The 25,650-nt window shown below is 46.3% G+C and overlaps 2 protein-coding genes across 2 annotated transcripts in view; one reads left to right on the top strand and one right to left on the bottom strand.

Moving 5' to 3' along the window:
- Positions 1 to 3,323: 3,323 nt before the first annotated feature.
- Positions 3,324 to 5,843, bottom strand: mrpl19 (mitochondrial ribosomal protein L19). The gene is made up of 6 exons (XM_034580335.1): positions 5,707 to 5,843; positions 5,410 to 5,518; positions 5,214 to 5,332; positions 4,426 to 4,560; positions 4,016 to 4,197; positions 3,324 to 3,842 (listed from the first exon to the last, which is right to left on the bottom strand). Exons 1-6 carry the CDS (start codon positions 5,783 to 5,785, stop codon positions 3,621 to 3,623), a joined length of 846 nt encoding a protein of 281 aa, XP_034436226.1. The 5' UTR covers positions 5,786 to 5,843; the 3' UTR covers positions 3,324 to 3,620.
- Positions 5,844 to 6,796: 953 nt separating this feature from the next.
- The window catches only part of LOC117758479 (protein eva-1 homolog A), a 67,919-nt gene continuing 49,065 nt past the window's right edge, over positions 6,797 to 25,650 (top strand). Inside the window, exon 1 of the mRNA XM_034580184.1 lies at positions 6,797 to 7,263. Within this exon, the coding sequence (XP_034436075.1) occupies positions 7,083 to 7,263 (181 nt within the window). The 5' untranslated portion in view covers positions 6,797 to 7,082. The remainder of the gene's footprint in view (positions 7,264 to 25,650) is intronic.

Below are 25,650 nucleotides of genomic sequence, written 5' to 3'. Positions count from 1 at the left end.
CCGGCCCACGTTGGGTAATACGCAGCAGTAATGGTGCAAGTAATCGTGTCCTTTAAGGGATTACCACCGCGTCCAGTCCATCCTGCAGCGTGGCCAGAGACACCAGCAGTGGTTAAAGGAGAATGTGATCTCTCATATCTTTGTTTTTATCTGTGTAATATCTGTGTGATACATGATACTGCACGAGGGCACTGCATCACCTGGACGATCTACAACGTGCACATGCAAAGGCGGAAATTCAACTGAGGATCGAAGCGTAGGAGCCAAATCCAGCAGTGTCAAAAACTGACCACACACACACACACACACACACACACACACACACACACACACACACACACACACACACACACACACACACACACAGCAGCTGGGAAATAACTAATAATCAGGCAATAACACTGTGCAAAAAGTGTGGCCCATTAATTTCCCTCTAAAAGGTTCTGAATTGAAGTGTATGCAAGCTCAATAAGAAATGTCCTCTATTGGCCACACAACCAAAACTTGTCAGTCGGACGGAGACACTGGACTTTTGGTCTTTTCATGGGATTTATGGACAAAGATAAAAAAAATTATTAAGGGTCACCAGGTGCCTCCATTACATTCCACTAAATGTCGAGTCAAATTTCTTCCCTGCAATATCTGTTTTGAAGGTTTTAGAAGCTGCCCCGTGCTAAGCCTGACAAGTCCGTGCTCAGTTGGCGTGAACTGAAATCCCTGTTGAACATATGCGATGTGATGGACACATTTATCTGGACATTTTTAAGATGCCTGGCCCCCAGTGGAAATGAACCCTTGACCCGTGGCAGCACAGCCAGACCCACTCCGCTCCACGCTGCACCGCGTTATTAAAACCACTGTGATGTGCTGCCTGTTCAACTTCAGGCATCAGCTGCTCGCGATGTAATGTTTCCTAGCAGCTGTCGCACTGTCAGGTTGTGTGTGTGTGTGTGTGTGTGTGTGTGTGTGTGTGTGTAACAAAGAGAGTGATGGCAGCAGGAGTCCCTGTCGGCCCATGGGACAGTCGGAGAGGAGCAGACGGTCGTGTTGTTTCACTGGAAACATATGGTGAAACTCAAGTGTGTAATTTACCTAGGACTACGGGTGGCCCCCGAGTAGCGCGCGCGCACACACACACACACACACACACACACACACACACACACGCACGTACACACAGTGATAGGGTGTAATTTACCTGGGGCCTATGGGTGGCCCAGGATCCCGTTGCACTTGTCATACACACACAGACAGCTCAAACACAGTTCACACTACTTGACACAGACGTAGAGAGTGAAACTAATTTTCCCAGGCCTGCAGGCAGGAGAGTAAGAAATCACACCTTGACAGAGATGTTGGAGACCCGCACTCGGAGAGAGAGACAGAGAGCGAGGCTGCGTTTAGAGGAAGAACTTACCTCTAAAATCCCAACCTGTGGGAGTTGCTGCACACCCTGGATCACATCCTCTCCAATTCATCAACCTGGATCCTTTTCAAAGCCGCTGCCCACCCCCCCCTCTCCTTTCGAGAGAGAGAGAGAGAGAAGGAGATGAAGGTCATGGGAGCACCAGCGAAGGGGAAAGAAGACAGATGAGGAGTATGTCCCTCCCTGCATTCCTGCGCTGACCTTCGTAGTATTGTTGCACTGTAACTATCATCGGCCCACCATGCTTTACAGTGGGTTGTTATTGAGGTGGTGGGTGTGTGGGTGTGTGGGGGGGGATTATGGGCTCCCTCCAACCTGCATGCCCCACCCTTGTTCCACGGCAACCGTGAACCGTATCTAGTTTCACCTGAGGATTGACAGACAGGCGGGTCCCAGACGTTTGCAGTTGGCACTGTTTGAGGTGTGGGTCTGTCAGGGCTGATGTGATAGTCTGTCTGCGACTCTGTGTGTGTGTGTGTGTGTGTGTGTGTGTGTGTGTGTGTGTGTGTGTGTGTGTGTTAGTCTGGGAGAGAGAGAGAGGGAGCTGGTGTTTGATCTCCGTTCCCAGCCAAGAGGCTTTAACTTCACTCCAGGTGCAGAGAAGTCAACCTGAGGGCATGGGAGGCACATACAGTAGAGATCACAACCATGAAGTACTTAACACACACACACACACACACACACACACACACAGGCAGAGGCAGGAAGTATCTTCGAAGCAGTAACTCCGTCTGAGTAGCTCTTGCGGTTTTTAAAACTGGTTTACCATTTCAGTCTCTTAAAGACTCATCGGCGTGCTGTGGGATAAACATCTCTGTTGACATCCCGAGCAGAAGTACTGAGAGTGAGAGATGAAAAGGTGAAAGGGCCTCGGCTGGTGCAGTGGGCAGCGTAATGACAACGTGCAGGACGGGCTCTCGGCCCACTGGTACACAACAGGCACATGGAGATGGTTTTCTTTGCCCGGCAGAGAGTAAATAAGGTGGAAAATCAACGACGAGACAACAAGTAGTGATTTCTCGCTGTGCTGCAAATGTTCAACAGGTGCAGATTTGGCATAAAAAATAACCGGGTAGCCATTAGCTTCGCCATATAACCCGCGAATCGCTGTGTTTCGACATTAAAAGCTTTCTTCCACTTCACAGGCCCTAAACGCAACGTGAATAATCGCTCTCTTCATTCCACTGTATCTCCGCACTGGGAATCTGTGTGGTCCATAATGAGTGCAGTAAACATCTGCTACTCCCGTATTAGAGACCATTTTCCCTGCATCTCATCCTGTAATATGGAGAAATTAGAGTGCAGGGACTCATTCTGCGTGTTTACACACACACACACACACACACACACACACAGGGAGAGAGAGCAGACATAACATCAGGAGTCCAAGTGTTTTTATACTACCTAACTGACGCTCTAACATACCATCTCAACACCACAATTTTCCATCCACAGGGGCAAAACACTACCGGGTGTCCTCACTGCTTTTTTCTTTTCCTCCCCAACCCCCCCCAACGAAGTGCCAGCGTACTCGGGCTGATTCCAAAAAGGCAGATTTACTGATTTATTTGGAAATCTTCATGAAGTTAAACCCAAGAATCCCCTTAAAAGATAAATCCAGAACATGTACTGATTGGACCTTTTTTTCCTGCTTTTAAACCGGAGAACTCAGATAACCTGCTTTTCCTTTGGGGAACAGGCATCTCCAGCCTTTGTTCAGCTGGAACAATATGTTTATTTAACATGGAAGGAAATTCCCTCGAAACGCTGCAACACACAACAAAGGCTGTTATGCAACGGCGGGTGGTCGCAACATTTATGGAGAAATGGTGCCATCTAGTGGCAAGACGCCGAAACGCAGACCAAAGCGAAAAGAAACAAAACAAACCACCAAACATTGGAGTTGCATGAATACATTTTATTATAGGAAACACTTAATATCTGCTAAATGGCAAATGTCACATCTTATACCAGTAATGACAGAACTCATCGTCAGGCAGACTGGTGGATAAGACAAAATGGAGAAGGCAGAACACACCAGCTTCCATGTTGGCTCCTCCTTATACACAGGTGCAGCTGTAGCAAACATCTGGATGACCGTCCAGCAGAGTTCCACATCCCTGCCACCCTCACATCACTGTCTCTTCCCGTTGGTTAAAGCAAACGACCTTTGACGTTCAGAAAGACCTGGTCCTCACTTGCTCATCTCCTGCTGCACCTCCTTGAGGATCTGCTCCTCCAGCTTGGACGTGTCGTACTCCTTCAGCATGTCGTACTCCCGCCATGGCTCCGCCCACTTCTGCACAAACTCCGTCTGATGGGGGGTCATACACAAGTCGTAGCGGATGCCCTGGATGTTGAAATTCGGCCGTTCCCAGTGTTTCTGCCACGGTTTGGGGCGCATCCTCACTTTGAGCTGGTGAGTGGACAGATGGAGAGAAAGTCGATTATTTCACATTGCAACATGCTTGACTTTCATTAAAGCTGCTTTCAAACGTGCAGTAACTCCAGAGATCCTCCAGGGGCTGTACGTGTGGACGCAGACTTTCTCCGGCCGGTTCCCATAGTAAAGGTTGATCTGTGTCTCACCTTGTTGACAGAAACCTCTCCGGTCGGGGAGAAGGGCACGGGCTTCATGTTGGGGTCCACGGTGCTGTACTCGGGCATGGCATCTCTCAGATACATCAGGTTGTCGTCCAGACGTTTCTCCAGCTTCAGCACGTCGATGCTCTGGATACGAGGACTGTACAGCTCGTAGCAAATCTCCACACCTGAGCCACACACACAGAAATATACGTGATTCAAACAGGTGTTTTACCTGAAGGTGTAAAGAAACTCGTCTTTCCTCTTCCTCGCTGAAGTTTAATCTTAAATCAACACCTGTAGTTTCCATTGAATAATTGTATTTATATTCGTATTTCATGTTGTTATCTATCAGTCGTTCCTGGAGCTGCAGCTACACGACTTCAAAGTGTTTGGAAAGCATTTCGAAGCCTCACCTTGGTTGTCGATGATGTTCCTCAGGACGAACGTGGCTCCGAGGCCTTTCCCACCTCTCTGGATGCAGATCCCAACAAAGCGGTTTGTTTTCCCGCTGGCATTAGGGTCGGCCATGGTCACCGCCAGGACACTCCCTTGAAAACGATGAAAAATAACCTGCATGGTTAGAATTGATAAGATATTAAATAGTCTTATTATAGACTTTGAGTGAAGGTCGTGGTTTTAAACTCTTCTTTATGAGCAGAGAACACTACAGGGCAACTAATCGATGTGTTTTTGCTGTTGATGAAAATTATATTGCGATGATTATTTTTGATTGTGTCATCGCTCGTCTCTATGGTAACACGGCAGCATTAACGATTTGTATGCTGTGTCTCAATTCAGGGGCCTCGTCCTTCGGAGGCTGCGTCTGAAGAGCGATTACGTCAGAGCGGCACGACGAATGCGTCCTTTCCATCCCAGAGAAACGAAGGCTCCACCAGGTGAAATGGTGCCGGCAAAGCAACTCAACCGAACTTCAGCTCTGTTGCTAGGATATCAGGGCGGGATGAGCCTCCCTTGGACCAGACTGTCTCATTTTGGTTTTGCGGTTTACGTTGCCCAAGAAGGACGTGACCTTGATGGACCAGGTTAGACTGCGTCCTTCTTAGAAAAGCCTCTGAGTTGAGACACATCTACATGATTTGCAGAAACTGAATCCAGGGGAGGAAGAAGAAGTGTCTCCAGACCCGGCTCGTCTCCCTCCAGTTTGCAGAGGAGGTGCACCTGGAGCGGCTCGGTTCCTCACCTGCGTAGAACTCGGGGATGTTGAGCACCTTCCTCCTGCGGATCATGTCCTTTCTCTCCATGGAGAACTTCAGGGGCTCGGTCCTCTGTCGTGGGGGGATGAACTCGGGGCTCAGGAACCTGCGGGGACAGAACACGTGAAACCATCACACAGCCTGGACATGTGACGAGGTCCAAGAGACCGGTGGACATCTTACTTCCGCAGAGACGTCACAGACTGAGTCTTATCGATGATGACGGGTCTGGGTGGAGGAGCGAATTTGGGAGGGTCGCTGCTCCCGAGACGCACAGACGTGCACACGAAGCCTGCAAAACAACAACACGTCACTTTGCAAACATCAGTCACACGAGCTCAGCTGCAGTTAGCACGGCTCACAATTAGCCTGAGAAATGACGTTTAGCTCGTGTAGCCTAGCCCGGGTTAAGTCCTGCGCCATCTACGCGACCTGCCCGCTGACTGTAAAGTATTTAAGCACACGTCCGGTTTCACTTACGTTCATTCTTGAGCTGCAGGTTCCGCAACAACCTCAGAGAAAGGATGAACCTGTCGAGCCCTGTGCTGCGGGCGGCCATGTCTGACCTTCTGCTGTCACGTGGGAGCTCGTACGGAAGCCGTGCGGGACAGACAGGGTTTGAAAACGCGATTGGTCCCGAGCTGTAATTCAGCAGGTTGTCCACAGGATGGCGCTAATGTTCCATCGGTCACACGTGCACAGTGTTTTCAAAGGGTTTTTAACAAGTTCACAATAAACATCCCCAAAATATGAAATTAAATGAAATCAAAAATGTAAAACATATTATTATTTATAATATTAGTAGTATTAGTATTGTTGTTATTATTATTGTTGTTATTAATAATAATAATAGTGACATGTGAGAACTTTCATCTATAACAATCCTACATATTTTATTAGATGAATAGATATTAGATGATCAAACAAGCTGGTAGTATATGTGTCAAAGTTATTGTCAATGATAAAAAAGTACAATATTTACCCATGAGAAGCCTGGAGTATACACATCAGTACTCATCAGCCTGTAGCCTGTGAACTTCTGATATTTGGCCCTGATTGATAATCCATGACTGAAGACCCAAAGGTGACGGGGCCTTTGATGTGAGGGCCCCCCCACCACCCACCCTCACCCCCTAATTGAGGAACTCAGACTTGAAACATCACAGCCTGTTTTTAAACCATCTCTCAAAACTTACTTTTAACAATTAAACTCAAATAATAATCTTATATATTATAAAATAATCTTGGATTATAGATTTCATATTATGTAATTTGCTGTGTTCGATTTTAATTGTATTAGTGTATTATTTTTGCTTGTTGCTTGTTTATTATTTGTCCTCTTTGTGAAGCACTTTTGAAAGATGCCACAGAATAATAATAATAAGGATAATAATTATTGTTATTATTATGATTAGCATCAGCAGTAGTAGTTGTTGTTGTTGTTGTGGTAATAACATCAAATAATAATTAATACTCAGATAAAAACATTGATTTATCCATTAAGTTATATTAAAATGATCCATGTTACTCGGAGCCATCATTTCCTCGAGGTCCGAGGCGACACACAGAAGCTTCCTGCTGCATTAGAAACTCTTGATGGAGACATTTCGCTGCTGCGTGTGTCAGGCGGGGAACTGTGGGTTTTTGAGACCATGCAGGGAGGAAGGGAGGAGGAGGGAGGAGGGGTCGGTCCTCCAGGTGGGCTGCCTCCTCCACACACCACACAACACAACACGCAGTTAGAAATGAGGCAGACGCGGAGCTGTTCCCGGTGCCACGGCAGTGCGGTGGGAGGATGAGGGACACGATGGAACCGCACATCTCCCGCACGCGACGACGCACGGCCTGAACACTCAATGCTGCTGCTGCTGCGGCCGCTGGATTTTTCTAATGCTACAGAGGAACCCACGAACTTTGAGGCTTCAAGGATGTTCTTCTCGGATGGGACTCTCTCAGCCGTCAGTAGTGCGCTCCTGTTGGGAATAACGTGCCTCGCCGCGCTCTGCGACCTCACCCAGGGCTCCTCGGACCTCTCAGGTTGGCACTAGTTCGTGTTGTGTTGACAGAAGCTGTGTACGAGCTGTGAAATGCGCTTTGAAATCCCACTTTATTCCCCCTTTTCTGCGTTTACTTCACACTTCATCCCAGGGGCGTAAAAGTTACGCTCCTTGCACGTTGGATCCGACTTTTACGCACGCGTTTACCAAGCAGTGCGCAGGGATTTGCAGTGTTGCGTCGCCTCAGCTCAGGGCAGCCCGTGCCTGTGGCGTGCTGCAGCTTGCAGGGCTCAAGTGTTTCGCCTCATAAACCGACTAGAACACAACCTAAACATGCGGAAAAGACCCGTATCCTGCGCTTATCTCCCGGCCCCATTCTGACACACTTGTAGTGGAGGGACTACGACCAAATCCTGCTGTAATGGGGGATTAATGGTTTCCCAACGCAGCTCTGCAACTCATATCCCACTGATGCAATTGAGATAAAAGTGGTTAATGTGTCACTGCATCCGTGGGAGCTATTGTCTAAAGACCCAGTGATCTCCTGTGCAGCTTTTAAACAGTTTATTGTGCTTCACATACAAGTTGCTGGGGAAGTAAGTCAACGCATGGCTGCCAGTTACTTGAGGTTTAAGTGCAAGCTGGTGTGACAGAATCTGCAGGCTTTTTTTTATTTAAGGATATCACTAAACTAATGAGTGATTCCGTGTTGCAGTGGAGGCCACTGAGCTGCGCTGAGCCCAGGGCCAGCCTGCAGGTCTTGTTTACTGTGCCATAAAACAGGAAGGGAGCTTTGTGTCAGTGTTAATTGGCCTCTAATGGGTCTAATGGTTGGAAACGAGCAGCCTCGACACTGTGGGGAAAAGGTGCTAAAGAGCAGCTGTGTGTTAACGTGCACCGCCTCTGTGCGTGAGGCCCGTGCTGCTGCCTAATGAGCTGCTAAAGATGAAGGTGCATTAACAAGGTTTCAGTCCTGTAACGTCCTGGCATGTGTGCATGTGGTTGTTGATTGAGCCAAATATAATACAACCGAGTTAATCAAATGGTTAATTAAGCAAGGAGGGATAAAGACCATCTGATTCCAGATTTCCGCCGCTCAGAGCAGATTTATCAACACCCCGGCTTAGACATGATTATGCAAATATTATGTCACAGGCAGGAAATAATTTGTTGGAAGGAGAGCTTTGGGTTCTCCAGGAATTGTTCTACCTGACTGGTTGGAAGTCGAGCTTTCATTCAACATTTCTTTGCTCCTTTGTAATTCTCAGTGACCCCCGATATATACTTACTTTCTTGTGGAGCTGTTGCTGTATTATGGACCTTATATCAGTTTTATTGTTGGAACACTTAATGTGGAGTCCAAGGATGCAACTTCCTTTGCTCATCAGGGACAGAGCGTACTCAGAGGCCTTTTTCAGTCATGACCTCAGGAGAATGTCTGCAGAGTTGGGGGGGGGGTGCAGCAGGCAGAGGTAGGATGTAACTTATAAATGGCTCTGCTGAGTTCACATGGTTTTGTTTCCAGTACATCAACACCGGCGTCTGCCTTTAGAAACATCATCAACACGCCCACTCGCTGGCGGTGAATCCTGCGGAGGATCTCCTGCTGTGTTCTCACATCAGCTCCTTCGGACTCTCTGCAGACTTTTCACCAGGGGCTGGCTGGAGGAAGTCTGCATGAAGTCTTGAGGCTCGCTCTCAGACATTTGCGTTCGCACATGCAGCCCCTCCGGAGAATGTTCGGCGGTCTGTCTTAAGTTCAGTGCACGTCTGAAAGCAGCTTTACAGAAACGCTGACCGAGCGTCCCTGTGAATGAAACGAGAAAACCTCAGGGGACAAAGAAATCCTTCAGTCTTCACATTCTCGGCCGGCCGGAGTCTCCCTGGAGACCGAGAGGAGTGGATTGATTGACAGGTGCTGCCGGGCTGCAGGGTGACAGAAGTGGTGGGTTTGGATCCAACATCTGTCAGTCAGACCTCTCATGAGTCAGATGGTTGAATTAGTGACGACAGCGAGGCCTCGGTCGCTGAGGTGCATTTACCAGCTGGAGCCAATTGTTGAATGTCTCCAGTTGTAAAAGTTAATTTGTGTCCTTCTTGCATTTGCATAATTTGTTGACGACGGGGGGGGGAGTAATGGCAGTTTCACATTTCGTCAGCGGCTTTCAGCTCACTGCTGAAATGGAAACAAACTGTGCCGGAGGGTAATTTAATTCTCTCTCTCTCCCTGTTATCATCTGCTATTATACAGCTGCCTGAGCGGCTAATTAGAGGTGTGGAGTGAGCGCCGCAACACTTAGCAGCCCCCGGGCTAACTGAGGTGGCAGGAAGCTAATTAATACTCTTTATCTCAAATGTTATTGACACTTTGTTGTTGTTTTTTTGTCACTTTTCTCGCCTCGTTCACGCTCGTGCACAGTTTTACTGATGTGACGAGGGCTCATCTTGTAACGTAACTGTTCTTTCACAGAGAACAGGCTGCGCTAAACAAACCCAGCCAGCTGCCAAACATCCTTCACCACATATGTTGAGCTTTGTCACTTCAAATATGGACGATTCTGCACCACAGCATCAGATTCACACCAAAATAGAGCCAAAAAGGAAGTTGATTAGTAAGTGTACGGGCCTGATATTCAATAAATCATTTGTTATTTTATGGGTAAAATGGCCCAAATACAGTAGCAGTTTCTCAGTTGTGGGGATGTGCTGCTTTTCTATTGAAGGATGAGACATTGGCCAAGAAACAACCCATTAAACTTTGTTCCAGTCAAAGGGGCTGATCCAGGTTTTTTAGGGTTAACTTAGAATGTTACCTTTCTTTAACATTGTCAGGTTGTGTGTTTCACCATTTTCCCAAAGTATATTCATTTGATTTTGATGAAAAACACACCAGGCATATTTAGGGGACTGATATCTATTAGCGTTTGCAATGTTGTGCAGCTTGATTTGAATGTGAGGGGACTGTGGGCTGTGGGCAGACGTAGGTTCTCTACTGAGTTCCATTCTAGTTGATAATGAAAATAATTGGTATCTGCATTTTAACACTCTCCTCATCTCTAAGACTATACATCACATTTTTGCCTTAAGTGCTTCCTGAGATACACGAGTGTTATTTCTGCTTGTCTGTACTTTGCTCTAATCAGACGATATTGAGATTGAATCATTTTTGTTAAAACATAGATAACGTGATGGAAATCCAGCATCTTCTGCCGCTCGCTGAGCTTTTCTCGCGCTTACACAGAAGAAGCTCAATTAGAAGCGCATGCAGTGTTTATCACTTGTTGCCAGGCGAACTCCGTGCCGCTGCCAAAGGGCTACAGTGAGCGAGGCAGCGTTCATTCTCTTCCTCTGTCATAAAAAAAACCCTGTGGGCGAAACCTTATTTAACCCCAGTGAATAGGATGTGAGGCTGTCGAGGGGCTGAGGGGTCAACTGAGGTCAACCCATAGTAACTGTGAGTGTGTGGTTAGGGGGGGTGGGTGCGGGGGGGGGTATCATCCATCTCGGTCTTTGTTCCCCGCTGTCGAACCTCGTGAACACATGTCCCCACAATCAGGAAAGATAGAAAGAAAAGTCAACAGCTTTTCCATAGGTCATGAATTTTGATTCAGTTCAAGAGAGGAGGAGGAGGATGAAATTTGGAGAAATGATCAATAAGAGTAAAGTAAAAATAACTTTTTTACAGTTTTTATACGGTTTTATACTTTTATATTAAACCTATATTTCCCCAAAAATGAATCAATAATTATAATATTATCCCGCTAATGACAGCTACTGTAGTTTTCTAGAGTTGTATTTGATTGATTTATAGGGAAAAGTATTGATTGGACAATTACAATAGGGCGGAAACACTTAATCGATCAGCTGCAACAGCCAATCACTTTTTCCGGTCCTGATCATTTGGTTTACAAAATAAAAGAATTAGTGGAAAACCTCACTTTCTTCAGCACAATCAATATTCAAATCAAGAATCCAACGATTAATTGACGATAAATAAGAAATAAAAGAAGTGGGGACATATCAGCTGATTGCTTCACTGTCCCGAACCCTGCGAGCTGCACGACACTGCAGCCAACACACAGACACACACAGACACACAAAAATCTACCTGCGCTATTAACGGATTACTGGATCAGGCTCCCTCTATCTGCCCACCCCCACACTACACACACACCCCTCCACCTATCACTGAGCACTACCCGAGGACCCTCAACTCATAATCTGCTCCGTTTTTGCTCGTGGCCCCCAGATAAGGGTACAGCGCACCGGACCCCATGCTCTCTCCTCTCTCCTCTCGACCCCTTCCCTTCCCCCACTCACACACCCATCAGCTCCCCTGCTTCTTTCCTCACCACCACCACCACCACCACCACCACCACCTCTCCATCTCCTCCCCACCTCCTGCCTGCCTCGACTCCTCCCTGGGGCTTGCCCTGATCACTGTTTCTCTGTCTGCGTGAGCGCCAGGTGAGCTCTGTCTAAACAAATCCTGCCGCCCACTTGTTTTGTCTACTGCGGTGTCGGCAGGCGGCTCGGCCGACAGCGAGAGTCTGGCATAAGGCCGCTTTTCTCAGGGAGTCAATAGCGAGACAGTGATTGCTTCTCCTCAAAGAATAGTTTCTGTGAAAGGGTTTTCAGACATGAACTCTGGAGAATGTCCTGCACAATTTGGGTTTGGACTTTCTCCGGAGTTTTCCTTTCACACATGAACAACTTAACAAAAATCTCTGGAGCATTCAGGTGAGAGAGAGGTGGTGTAGAGGCGAAGACATAATATATTTATTCCGCTGCAGAGATCACATGTTTTTGTCTTCTACGTGTATGGCACCGCCTTTTTCCAACCTGAGATATTTTGTATTCGTCTTGTTTTGCTCATTTTCTCACTGCTGTGTCCTCACACGGTTTCATTCGACATTCTCCAGACTTTTACGAGAGCGCTGGTGGCCGGAGAAAGCCCAGAGCCTCCTGGGTGTCAAAGAGGGAGCTTAGTACAGTCGAACTAAAACCCCTTCTTGATTTTATCATTTAAATCCACCTGAATGCTGAGAGCAGACAGTTTGCAGAAGGGTTGATCAAATCTGAATGTTTTTTTCCAAATCTGCTTATCGCAAATCCTTTCAAATCCCTTTGAAAGCTTTGCTTTTTATAAACTTTCAGTAAAAAACCTGGAGCGAGGTTAAATGATAAGGTCTTGAACTACAAAACCTGAATCATTTTAGCTCTTTATCAATAATCAAGATGTAGTTAAAGATAACATAGACCAGAAATGTCCAGAAATGAAGCCAAAATATTCCAGGTACGAAAGCTGTCACCTAGAGCCGGCCTCAGATGTCAACCATGACGTTTCAACTCGTCTTTATGGCATCAAATAAATTGAAACCAAACTTTCTAGATAAGATTGACCTAAAATGTCAGACCTCTGAATACGGTCCATGTCCCGTCCACTAACACGGATGAGGCAGCAGGAGTTATAACCCGTACCAGCCACCAGGTGACAATCGAGGGGCTTTAGCGTCACTTTTATGGAGAAGTCATGTCGTCCATCTTTTATATACAGTCTGTGTCAGAAACCCACAGAAGGTCATTAAAACTCGGAGGAGTCAGAGGTCCGTGCTTCACGTTACAGAAAGCGAACACTTCGTACGCTGGGAATTTATTGCTGACACTTAAAATGTCATATGCGGCCGTTTAGCTTCACGTGTTATGTGGTCACGTTTAGCCTGAATAAATCCCAAAGACTTCTGGGACATGAACGACTGAGGGAAAAGGTTAACGTGCAACTATCAACTGCTGAATGTGCGTGCCTCCCGTGTGTAGTTGTGGCACAGTGTGTGTGTTTGTGTGTGTAATTTAAGGTGGAAGTCTGGCCTGACACAACATGATAGCGATGAAAGACATGACCTGCTGTGTAAGTCTCTCCACCTGGATACAATAAGCACATAAACAAACACACACACGCATAAAGCAGAGCTCGACATCACGTCGGGGAGCAGCACAGCGGCGCTGGCGATGAGAGACGGGTGTTTACAACAGGAAACGACGCTTCCCCGCCGCTCAATTTACACACAGTGTGAGAAAATTTAATTATCCCACATAAGAGCTGCAATAAACAGAGCTTTATAGTCATAGTTTCACTGTGGAGGGTTTAGAAAGTGAATTGAGATGCAACTACAGATAAATCAAGTTTCTTGTGTGTGTTTTTTACGAGGAAACACAACACGCCGATGGAAATTCCCGAATAAAAGGACGAAGCATTGAGGGCAAAGGCGTCGACATGATTAATGTCTTGAAGGCGAGTTTTGTGTCAACTGAGTCAAGTCCTGGCATATGAGCCACGGTAACCAATCAAATTCAGCTTTTGTCCCGTTGCCAAAATATGTGCAGGGCGACTGCACATCCTGACTGAGGTAATACTTATTAAATGATTTGGCTGCTGTTGGGGCAATTACACACGAAATTAAGTGGAGGTATGTCAGTAATGTTCCGTGCAGAACAGAGTCGCAGGGAAGTTTCTGTATCGTAGAAAGTTTATTGCAGAAAATGATCTGTTACCTTTTATTCTGACATATATACAATATATTTTAGTTTTAAGAGGCATCACCAGCTGCTGCATTCTTCACCTCACATCCACGCTGCTGCTGAGCCCCTAAAACAGAGACTTTTGAAAATGCTACTTCATCGGCCAGGCTAAACAAATCCCTGGTCACTGTTGTTCCTTCATATTTTCCTGCAACTAACTAACCACCTGCAAATAGACAAACTATTTCTAAAGCTGTTTCTAAAGCTGTGTTCACACCGAACCTGAGATTACAGAACTTTCACTTCAGCCAGTCGTTCGATCGAATGATCTGAGTAACGCGACGCGAAAATTCCCTTCACGTTTCAAGTAACGCTCATTGTCAGTTATTCCTCCCCTGAGCTCTTTGATTTCCCTATGTGGGTTCATATAGAGACGATGATGATGATGATGATGATGATGATGAGGGACGACAGTTGCCTAAAGACTCAGATGTTTAAATGTTTCCATGGTTGGAGTCATATGAACTGAACCACCTCTGGTGTTTCAGCACTGTGCAGTAATGGAGCTTCATCACTGTGTTGACTGAGGACGTTGGCTGCTTTAAAAAAAAGAAGAAATTACTGTAATTGAAGCGAGAGTAGGTGTCACTTTTTCAAACTGTCTCGTGCCTGATTCTGGGGGTGAAACTCCTAAATTAAAACCAGACTGGGGTTTTTAAATCGCCCAACGTCGGCTGCATGAGAAGGTCTAACTACCAGCTGAGATGGGCTGGATGTCCTCATCAAATCTTATAATCGGCACAAAACCGCTCAACCAGCCAGCCTGTAATGCCATAATCATTATTTTTCATATGCTGTAATTCTGTGAATCCCTAAAAAAACCACCCAAATCGCCCATTTCGGTGTTGAGCTGGATGGTTTTATAGTAATAACTGTTATTGGGGTAGGGAGGACGGGGGCCTAATTCCTCACCCATTTATCTGCAAAGACGTATATATGTAGACACTGCAGGTGTGTGTTTGCACTTGCCCTCTCTCGCGTGGGGGGGGTGTAAGAAACTCCAAAGAAAACACGGAGAAAACATGCGAAAAAAGATTCCTCAGTGACACGCCGGTGTTGCTTCATGCAGCTGCACCTCCAGTGAGCGGTTCCCCTCATCTTTACTTTCTCTGTTTTGGCAACAGCCGCGGCAATTAATTAATCACGTGTTATCATTTGTCATTTTAAACACAATCTCCCCTGTGTTCTCTGGGGACAGACGTGTTTTCTTTGAGGGCAGAGAGCTCGCGGGAGGATCAGATAAGTGGCCGATAACCTGCCGCTGCAGGTACGGCGCCTTGCTCCATCCAGTGTGTGAGGATCAAACTAAGCTGTGGTGTTGAGAAAGAGACTAATGGGTGTGTGTGCACAGGCAATTATCCCCCTCACGACCACCCCACTCATGCAGGATTGAATTATGCATTTAAACAAACCCCCCCCCCCACCCCCTGCAACAACGACACAAATGCACATGCAGAAAAAAACAACCTTTTTCTGCTCTTGCATCTCGAAGAATGTGAACCATGCTTTTGATGCCACTCCTCCTCCCTCCTGTCTGTCTCTCTCTCTCTCTCTCTTTTCTCCTTCTCTTCCTGGGAGATGATTTATGTTTGGTTTCGGAGTCTGCATGTCCGCCTTCCTCTTTTTTTTTTTTCTAATTGTGTCTGCATCCCTCAATCCTCTCTTCCGTCTCCACTTCAGCGTTGAGGGGAAACGCTTTGAACGTCTTTTTTTTTTTTTTTGTGTGTACGGTTTGATTAAACCACCAGAGGGAAAGAGAGAGGGAGAGAGAGATGGAGAGAGAGAGAGAGAGATGGAGAGGTAGAGAGGTGGGGCGCCGAAGGGCCAGTCTGAACAAGGAGGCATTGTGTAGCCCCCCAACTGTGAGGGACTGACAGTCTGCATTACAGCACGCTACAGCAGCCTGCTCCCCAAAGCACTGCTAATCTGTTGCTTACTGGCCCCTCTGGCCTGCGCAGGTAAGGAGGAGGGAGCGAGAGAGAGAGAGAGAGAGAGAGAGGAGGGGGGGGGAGAGAGAGAGATTATTAATTTTTATGTACATGCCACAATCATTTTTATCTGCAACATTTGGACTGTTCCATTCCCCCAGCATCCTCCTAACAGTCATGAATAACAAAGTTCTGATAGGAAGTGCAACGTAGGAATCAATAGAGGCCGACTGATTGATCGATATTAGACTTTCACAGACATATCAGCACATCTGGATTTATGTTTACTGATATGAAAACTTTTTATTTTACAGAATAAACAATGCAGAAAAGATTCATGTTTATATTGCTCATGTGTATTTATTGTGTTAATTTGCTTCCAGTTTATGGTTAAACGGTAAAATATCAAGCCTCAGTGACGTTTCTTTGACATTTTAGAAATCGTTGCCGTGTCTTTTTTAATGTATCGGCCGATGTATCAGTCGGTATCTGAGTTTTTCTTCCTCTCTTTATTCAAGTGTGTGCTCGATCACTTTGAGGACTTGTTGATTTCATCTTCAGATTGCGTAATGCTCTCACTCAAAACCCTGTGCTCACTCAAATACACCCTGCGCTTGTTCTTCCATTTCATGTGCTCCAGCTTCAGCTCTTCTCCTCTTCTCCTTCTTCTCATTTTTTTGGTGCAACAAGTCCGTCACAATTCCCCAAACCAGTAAAACGCCAGGTGTAGTGAGGACAAATGAAATGAATCGTAGTTATTAATCTGGTGAACATATGTGGAAAACACGTATTAGGAAGCTGTGTGTGTGTGTGTGTGTGTGTGTGTGTGTGTGTGTGTGTGTGTGTGTGTGTGTGTGTGTGTGTGTGTGTGTGTGTGTGTGTGTGTGTGTGTAGCAGCTGACTTCATTTCCCAAATCGTGGCTCGTACATTCAGCATGAAATCAAACCTTTTTCCCGAGCAGACCCCAGTGACTCGGTAGCTACAAAAACAAACTGCTCTGTGAATGACTGCGGCGCAGAGGTAAGCTTCCACATTTAGCCGGGTCATTCCTGCAGATCTCTCTGGGTTTGTTGTAAATGGAAGGGGATCTGCCCGCTAAGTCCCATTGGACATGCTGCAGATGGCTTTTCACTCCCTCGGCTCCTCAGGAGTTGTTCTATTGCTTGTTTTCACAGAGCTGCCCTCCAGATAAGCTTGTTAATTCCCCCCAAAAAGCTCAGCCTTTCAGTGCCCACCCACTCCCACCAGAAGAAAATACCCCAGTGCACGCTTGCACCTTCGTCGGCTGCTGCACTCTCTTGCTGTTATTGCTTTAGAACTAATTTTGGAGATTGTATATAGACTCTTGACCAAACTGGAGCAGTGCAGAAATAGAGGGGTGAGAGACTATTGGACAGGAAGCAGCCACAGTGTTATTTTTGGTTGTTTTGTGTTGAGTTCATTTTGGTGTTTAACTTCCTGATGACGAGCAACGAGAGAAAAAGTCAAAGGTCCGAACATGTGGACGTAAAAACTCCCAGAAGAGAAGTTAATCATTTCGCTATCAACTTTACACTTTGCCAAAACCTGATTATACATTCATTATTCTCTCAGGTAACTCCATTAATCTTTTGGACTTTATAATGTCTCCTCAAATCAAAAAGATTCTGAGGTGACGTCTTGTGTCTTGTTTTGTCCAAAAGAAATTTAGTTCACAGGTAAAAGTAGAAAATCCCACCACGTTGTGTGTTTGTCTATTTGGTTGTGTTGTGTGTATTTGCAGCTTTTTTGTCTATTTGGTTGTGTTGTATATATGCAGCAAGTTTGTCGATTGGGTTGTGTCGTTTGTACTTGCAACAATTTTGTGTGTATATTTGCCGCACATTTATCTATTTGCTTGTATTGTGTGTATTTGCAAGACACAGTTCGTCAAACTGATGAAGACGTTTTCTTAACGTGTTGAACTCTCAGGGCCACCGTACTTTTCTCACTATTACTTTGCCGATGTGCTCAACCTTCATCGTGTCTTTTACTTCTAGGTGTTGTAGCATTTACCGAAGATTGAATGTTCCCCAGGAGAATTCAGACTCAGACGGCAGCTTCCTCCATGTGCGTCGTCTTCTCTGCTCAGTCTGACTCCACAGACATTTATTCCTAATGATCAGTTCCTTGACATTCAGAGAAAACCAGAGAAAGGAAATCATTCCCCTGACGACCTCCCTTTGAAATCACGCCTCTCCAGCCCTCAGGCGACCACTGCCACACCCAGCAATCACTCCACTCCACTCTGCTGAAGGATACATCTGTCGTTCACTTTGTCACATTAACCCTCGCACACACTGATGCATCTGTCTGGTGTCTGCCGGTCTGTGGTTAGCGATGGGCCGGTCTGGCTTCCTCCCAACTCTCCCAGGCCATAAAAATGACCATTAAAATGATAGATCTCCTCCTCCTCCGCCTCTTTCTCTCCATCTCCGTGTGTCTTTCTTTCTGTCGCACACTTTCTCTGTGTGGGTTCCTGCGGGCGCACAAGACACACACTCAGAGACTCGGAGTAAAAGCGTCCTCGCCTCAGTGCCCTTTGACCCCCAGAGGTCGCCAGGAGAGGCACGTGCTAGCAGAGGTCACGGCGGCGGGTCGGGTAAGACCAGTGTTTAGTTTTCAGGGAGTCCCTAAAGGGAGACTCAGCGGCCACTGTCCAACCACAAGGCCGTCTCCAAGCCGACAGATGTTTTATAACCAGTCCCCCCCCCCCCCCCCCTTAGGATGAGCTTAGACAACAGAGCCACAGGTGGACATCCTCTCATTGTCGCTGTTATCCAATAAGGATAAGCTGAAACTTAAACTGCAGACATGTTGCTAACATGACAGAGTTTATCCTTCAACTATCAGCTTCTCTTGTGGTTTTAGGCTGTTTGGTGCCCCCCCCCCCCCCTTTGGTTTAGTGTGGTTATAAAGAAGAACTGTTGTGTTCATGTTCTCCTCCAGAGCATGAATTCCTCATCCCGCCTGATGTGTGTCTGACTTAGCATGTGACATCACTGCAGCTCTTTTCTATTTAATCCCCCTTGTCTTGTCTGGTTTGTTATTGGAGACATCAAACATCCTGCTCTCATTCGATCAGCTCCGCCACCATCCATGATCTCAACTGTGAGTTCATATCCATCACAACAACATAACAACTCCACATCAACTGTATAGTTTCTGCATGTCGGCCTTTTCTTTCGTTTATCTCTCATGTGTTGATTCATAATGGCTCTACCCTTGCAAATGTTCTGACATCAAACCCTCGTCACCCTCCTCTGATTTCCTCTACACACACACACACACACACACACACACACACACACACACAGAGCATTTTAAAAGCCCGGGCGACTGCTGCACTCAGACACGTACGTCATGGTGTGAACAAATAAATGAGCTTTGTTCAGGAAAGCTTCGGGGGCTGGGCTGCAGTGTGGAAGTTTGTTGTTCATGTCGCCGGAGTTCATGCTGTGGCTGCGTGCCACCGTGGAGCCATGTGTGAGTGTGTAGGTGTTGGAAAGATAAACCATCTCAGTGCGGAGGAGAGGACCGGGGCGAGCAGAGTGTTTGTGTTTGTGTCTCTCTGCTTTTAATGGCTTCAGCTGCTTCAGGCTCAGGTCTCGGGGGCGGGGGGGGGCAGCAGCTCTGCCATTCAAATGACCTGAGGATGTTGATGGACACCGTGATGTTAGCACACACACTCTTCATTCAATTCCACTGAATTTCAGTGCATCAATGAATCAAATCTTCCTTGAATTAAAACACAGTGATGAATGTCATGTAGTTAGAAGGTATAAGTGTTTTTATTTTTAAAGATTGACAACTAGAATTACCGCTCTGTGGTCGCATGCCTCTGCCAAACAGTGCAGTTTCCGTGTACATGTTTCTACATACTTTCTTTTCCAGATTCATGTAAGGTCACTGTGACCTTTGACCTTTGACCACTAAAACGTAATCCCTTTATCTGAAAGTGTTAGTCCAAGTGACAACTGATCGAAAGTTGAAGAAGTTCCCTCAAGGAGTCCTGAGATATCATTCAAGAGGCCACCGTGACCTTTGACCTTTGACCACCAAATTCTATTCAGGTCATCCTTGAGTCCAAATGAATGTTTGTACCAAAATTTGAAGAAATTCCCTCAGGGCACTCTCAAGATATCGCACTTGACCCGGGAGTGAATGCAGATTGTGTCCACTCCCGTTGCAGATGTCAAAAGCCAGATGTCAGTGGATGTTAGTGGGTTGTTTGACTCCGTATCGACTCTAATCTTCTCTCTCAGGGCTGTTTTCCCTTCTCCTCGGGTTTTTCTTCCACACTCTTCCAGATTTCATTAGCTGCTGTTTGATCAGCCGTCAGTGAAGTCTGATAGCCGGGTGTGAAGCACATGCTGGGTGGATCTCCTGCGGGGAAGAGGGCGGATGCTCTGAAAAAAGGGATTAGAAAGTCGTGTTTTTTTTCGGCCCTGGTCCTCTGTGGGTTTTCAGTGTGAAGTCAAAACCGATGCTGGGGTTAAATCCAGGGGGGCAACCTCATGTGAGTAAGCCCCCTCAGCTGACACCCACACCCACTCAAGTAACTGTGCGTGTACAGTATGTGTCTGTTAACATGTTCAGTAAGTATTCACGGAACTCGCACGGTTCAGTAGCCGTCGTCACGTGTCGCCCCTGACTGCTGTCGATACGAACGTGCCAACTTCTCACACACATTTTGCCACCACTCAACCACTGACTCCAAAAATATGAAAGCAATGGTTGGCATCTTGGACAGTTTATTCATATTTATAAAGAAAAATATATATTTATTATATATTAACCTCTCAAAACTCCTGAACACCTTCATTACACGACCATGAAGAAAATAATACCTACATTTTCATAGTTATATTTTTAAGAGTTTAACAGTCAAACATTCATCTTATTACCACAATCAAAACAGGATTTACAGAGACCAAAGACGCCATCAACTTGTTTTGGATTCAGAGACCCTGAAGCAGAAGTTACGTATTGTATGTTTAACCATAACTGAAAAACAGACCCCATCATGTAGGCTACCTTAAGAATAATTAAGATAAAGGGCTTTAGGCATTATTAAGACATTTTTAATCCACTGTAGCTAATATCCTCAAATCTATAGATAACAATGCAACAAATATGTGCATGTTTCCATAGATTCTTGCACTAAATCATCGATTTTCCAGCGAACGACCCATTTACAGTACACGAGTAGTTTAAAAAGTGAATCCCTCTCGGGCTTGTGTCAAATTTAACTGCTTAGGCTTCAACAAAAATATCTCTATGCTCTTTTTCTGCTCCGTAGCACGATTAGCGAGAAAGTAGGCTAATCCAAAACGTGACTATAGCAGCAAGACCAATGTATTGTGAGCGGAGGAATGCTGTGTATTTTAGGAATGCGTTTTTCTTTTTTGTTTAAGCTCCAAACTCTTAATGGTTTTCGCCGTGAGTACAGTACTTGGCACATTTACAGCAGCGGCCGCTCGTAGCTTCCCTCTGACATGACGTCCTTTGTGCGGGAGCGTGTCCTTTGTGGCATCCATGTGAACTTTTGCTCCTTTTTTTTTTTTCCTCTTCTCATGTTTGAGGTCTCATTCAAACGCTGGCACACCTCATCGTTCTGTCCCATTCAGCTCACGTATCATATAGTCAAGAGTTTTGACCACATGTGATTTAAAGCCGGCGGTGGTTTTATCTATATGTCGTGCTGCGCTCCGGGCCCTTGTGCCGCCTCTGTGGTTTGCGGAGGAAGAGTAATTACAACGTGGCTAAAAGCCGCCACACTCCGACCTCGGCCGCCACATCCTGTAAGCGGTGGCCTGCGCTTTTTAAAATATCTCTCTTCTTTGCTCCGTGCAGCTTTTTTCTCACGACCCGTATCGCAAGGGTTTTCCTCTCGTCCACCACCACCCCGACATCTTTTCAGATTTTTATTCAACACAGGTTTCACTAGGTCTTCATCTCCCACTTTCCTTCTCCGTCACTCACTCCTCTCTGCTTTTCGTCGTCGTCGTCTCCCCCCCTCCTCGCCTCCTCTCGGGCTCTGCCAGTTGCCTTTTGGGGGGAAACCTCCACTCTCCCCAGTAATCACCACTTAACGGGGAATTCCTTCCACCAGCAGCGGGCCTGCAGCTCTGCATCTTTGAACATTTGATGTTTTGATGGCTATAATTAGCTTAAAATAACACCAATAAAGTCATGAAGCTGTAAATGTTTAAATACCTAATGTACCAAGATAAAACGCGACACAGCCTTTGATTTTGCAGCTTTCAAGAACCTCATTCTACAGAATGCATTTTGAAGCGTATTCTTTATTACAGGTTAGAGATTGATTGCAGTTTATACAGCATATTTATTATCTCTAAACTAAAGCATAAACGTGCACTTTATGGCATTAAGCTAAGCTATATAATCTACTCATATTGTACAATGTTACACATTCTTCCCCAACGCCAGAGGCTTGACAAGTGTTACTCCACAAGCAACGCAAAAAGAGTTTAGAGGCGTAAGCAGCTGAATAGTAATCAGCACGAAGCCTATAAGATTTTAACGCGGCAGTAATACTTCACGCTGCCGTGCATTGTTCACTCTGACCAATCGGAGGAGACGGCATCTTACAAAAACAGGCGAAAGCCCTGAGCATCAACAACAGACCGGGTTTCCACCTGAACTGCCTCTGGAATCAAACCGCCGTCGCTCCCGTCCCCTCCCTCAGCTCAAGTCAGAAATACCTGTCATTCTCCTTCTGAGGAGACACTGAACACCTCGGCTTCAGGGACCGTGAGCGGAATTAGTACGAGCTTCCTCCCGGGCTGACCTGAAAGGAGAGACGGCTCCAGCTGGATGAGAGCCCCCCCACAAAAAGCCTTTCCTCTGTTTTTAGTCATGACTATTTCTGAGTGTATTTAACCAGACTCAGCACTGGTATGTGACCTGCACCAGGTTGTGACTGATCAGCGGTGCCCAGAGACGAAATCCTTCTCCAGCAGGCTTGTCTCTGCGTCGTGTTGACACAACACAGCGGCCCATCGCTAATCTCCTGACCCTCTCCACCGCCGGGTCAGACCTCAGGGTCGTCACATGACCACAAACGAGGAGCTAATAATCACAAGGGCCTCTGAATGCCTGAAAAATTGGGATTGCGGCCGAAAAACATTTTTGCCCACTGACGGGATAAATCTCATCATGTGACAACATCACATCTATTTTCCGGATGAGGCGTTCAAAAGAGCCGCTGCACCCGCCTGCGTCCGCAGCTCAAAACAAATGCAGAGGTTGAATGCAGGCCTTTCAATCCGGCTCGTGACGAGGGCGACCTGTTTGTACACGAACTGCACGGCGACCGCAGCCTCCTGTCTTTTAATGGCCAAATAAACAAGCCGGCAGACATAATAGCGCAGTGCTTTTGTCAAGGGGAAAGGGCAGAGAGCTCGTGAAGGGAAAGAGCCTGGGCCCACATGAAAAGAGCCGGGGAGGAGGAGAGACGCCTGGGTGTTCCTCCGGCATTGTTCGGCCTTCTGCCTCTGAGGGACACCTGTCATTGGCTGGGCGGTTTACACAGGTGCCTTCACCCAGCCTGATTTGTTGGCCTTGAAAGGAGACTTCAGTCAACAGGTAGCGTGGAGGGAACAATGGGGAACGATCCTGAGGAGGAGAGGGAGAGAGGAGCGAGTGGGAGGAGGGTGCAGTGGCGAAAAAAGAGAAATGGATTCTTTAGAAAGCACCTGAGGGGTTTGAGTGAGATAATCTGTTTGCGTTTTACCCACAGTCTGGCTTTGTGGGGCGGAGGAAGGCGTTTTCTGTGTGCTTGTGGCGCTCAGACTGTTGCTCAAGGATCCCTCCTCTCAAGAAACTCCCCCCCGCGAGTGGCGAATTCAGTCATCTATCCTCAGCCCCTCTCCGTTTCACCTCCTTCGTAACCCTGGCCGTTGCCGTGGCTACGCCGCCGTGCCCACGGCTCGGGTAAATGCAGGGCTGCACAAACTCGTGGTCTCTCATGGCACTGGCGCTTCGCCAAGAACCAGCCCCAATAATGTGATACTGTTGCAGTAACGCCACACACCCTGGCTCCGAGAGCCGAGCGGGGGCGAGGATTGTTCGCACCACGTTGTTTGTGTTGATGTGTTTTGAATGCATGCGTGTTTGTGTGTGGTCCCGCTGCCAGGGGGAATGCCACGTCCCCCCCCCCCCCCCCCTCACCCTGTGTGGAATGTGGAAGGCAAAGCAGACCTGTGACTGTTGAGGGGGAGAATCTAGTTAGAGTTCAAATTAAAAGTTGCAATAGTGATGCTATCAAGTGTCAGATTTGGATTCTGTGTCAGACAAAATCTTAAAATTTTATTCTGTTCTAGTTCCACAGCTTACAAATATAATGTATTGTAGGTTGTCATAATATAAATCCAGGCTGTGACATAAAGACAGCTGCTGTGTTTATCTTCTTCACATTCCTGATAATCTGGTTCGTGGCATCCAAATAGTCCCTGAATAAACTTAAAATAGGATTTCATGTGTTTCACCTGCCCTTTATTTTACAAGCCCACGCAGCCACAGGTGGAAACAATAGCGGTTTACCAACCATCCTTTATTTAGAGAGAGGCCGACCTTTCCAAAACCGAGAATGTCTCTTGTTTCCCTTCCTCTTAGAACTGTGGCCATGGTGATAAAGGCACAATGTGTGTGTTTTGTGTGTAAGTGTGCTTATGTGTGAGTTAGAAAAACACTGTTTCTGTGTAATTTCCTCTTCCCCAACAAACACAAGCCAAATAAAGTCAATTGAATCACAGTGTTTCCACTTTGTGAGTGAGTGTGCGTGTGTGAGCAGGAGTGTGTTGACTTTGTGTAAATGTGTTTGCCGAGCACTTACCCAAGAGGCTCAGGCTTCAGTTGCAGGTTGTCTGTAGTCGGTGAAAAGTAGATTATCAACATATCACATGATTTAATAAAAACACTCCCAGTATTAGTTTAATTGTAGTGGAAACATAGAGATACATTTTTTAATTTAATTTAATAATTAAAAAAAAAGTTCAGAATGGGAGATGGTACAATTTGTGCGTTTGTTTCTCTTCTGCTGCAGCCAGCCCCATAAATGGTCCAGATAATTCCAGGGAGACTTTCTATGACAGTGGTCAGGGGATCAGCTCGCTCCTTTATCTGCGTCTCCCTTCTCACACGCTGGAATGTTAATGGTGGCTTTGTGATGGGTTCAGCTCTCCTGAGTGACTGACAGGCCGACCGGCAGCTCTCAAAGAAGCAGAGATGGCTGAGAGACGTCAGTGTTTTCAAAAAGAAAGAGAGCTTTTTATTTGATTTCAAGCAGCCCCCGAGGTTAACTGAACCTTGTTCCGTGAAATGGTTTGTACAGGGTTTCTATTCATGGTCTTTGATAGCAGCTGGTTGTGGGGTGCAAGTACACACGGTTACTGGGAAGCTTAATCACGTGACATTAAACGCTTCAAGATTGACACTGACAATCGATCCCGCTGCCAGAGCCAAATTACTCTTTGGTGGATAAATATGCGGACCATCATATTTCCCTGTAGCAGAGCAGGAGTTGAACCAGAATTCTGTTGTAAATCTGTGGGAAAGGTCCCGTAGGTCGGTCTCTATGAACTCGGATCCTTGTCTAGAAACTGTAATAATGTCAGGCTTTGAAGATATCATCCTTGGCAGATATTATTTAATTTCAAAAATAAGAATATGTTCTAAAGCCATGACTGCAGGGCTGATGCTGGCAGCTAAATAAGCTGAAGCTTGACTCCCTATCTCTGCCGTTGTGGTATTCTAGGCCTGGGGCCGTCCTTAAGATGTAAGTAGTTGTCTGCCAAGGATCGCTTGAATGCAGCACTTTCATTTGGCCGTGGAAACACAACTTTATGGAACAGAGGGGCCAAGGGAAGGAGAACAG

The sequence above is a fragment of the Hippoglossus hippoglossus genome, chromosome 24 (genome assembly GCF_009819705.1).
Source record: "Hippoglossus hippoglossus isolate fHipHip1 chromosome 24, fHipHip1.pri, whole genome shotgun sequence".
In the NCBI taxonomy this organism is placed as follows: Eukaryota; Metazoa; Chordata; class Actinopteri; order Pleuronectiformes; family Pleuronectidae; genus Hippoglossus; species Hippoglossus hippoglossus.
This window is presented reverse-complemented; position numbering and strand designations above follow the sequence as displayed.

Bases quoted from the DNA above. Each gene is read 5' to 3' on its own strand.
- mrpl19 (XM_034580335.1), bottom strand. From the start codon at position 5,785: ATGGCCGCCCGCAGCACAGGGCTCGACAGGTTCATCCTTTCTCTGAGG. The intron at 4,561-5,213 runs GTGAGGAACCGA...ATCGTTTTCAAG, and splicing joins CATCCCCGAGTTCTACGCAG to GGAGTGTCCTGGCGGTGACC. The intron at 4,198-4,425 runs GTGAGGCTTCGA...TGTGTGGCTCAG, and splicing joins GAACATCATCGACAACCAAG to GTGTGGAGATTTGCTACGAG.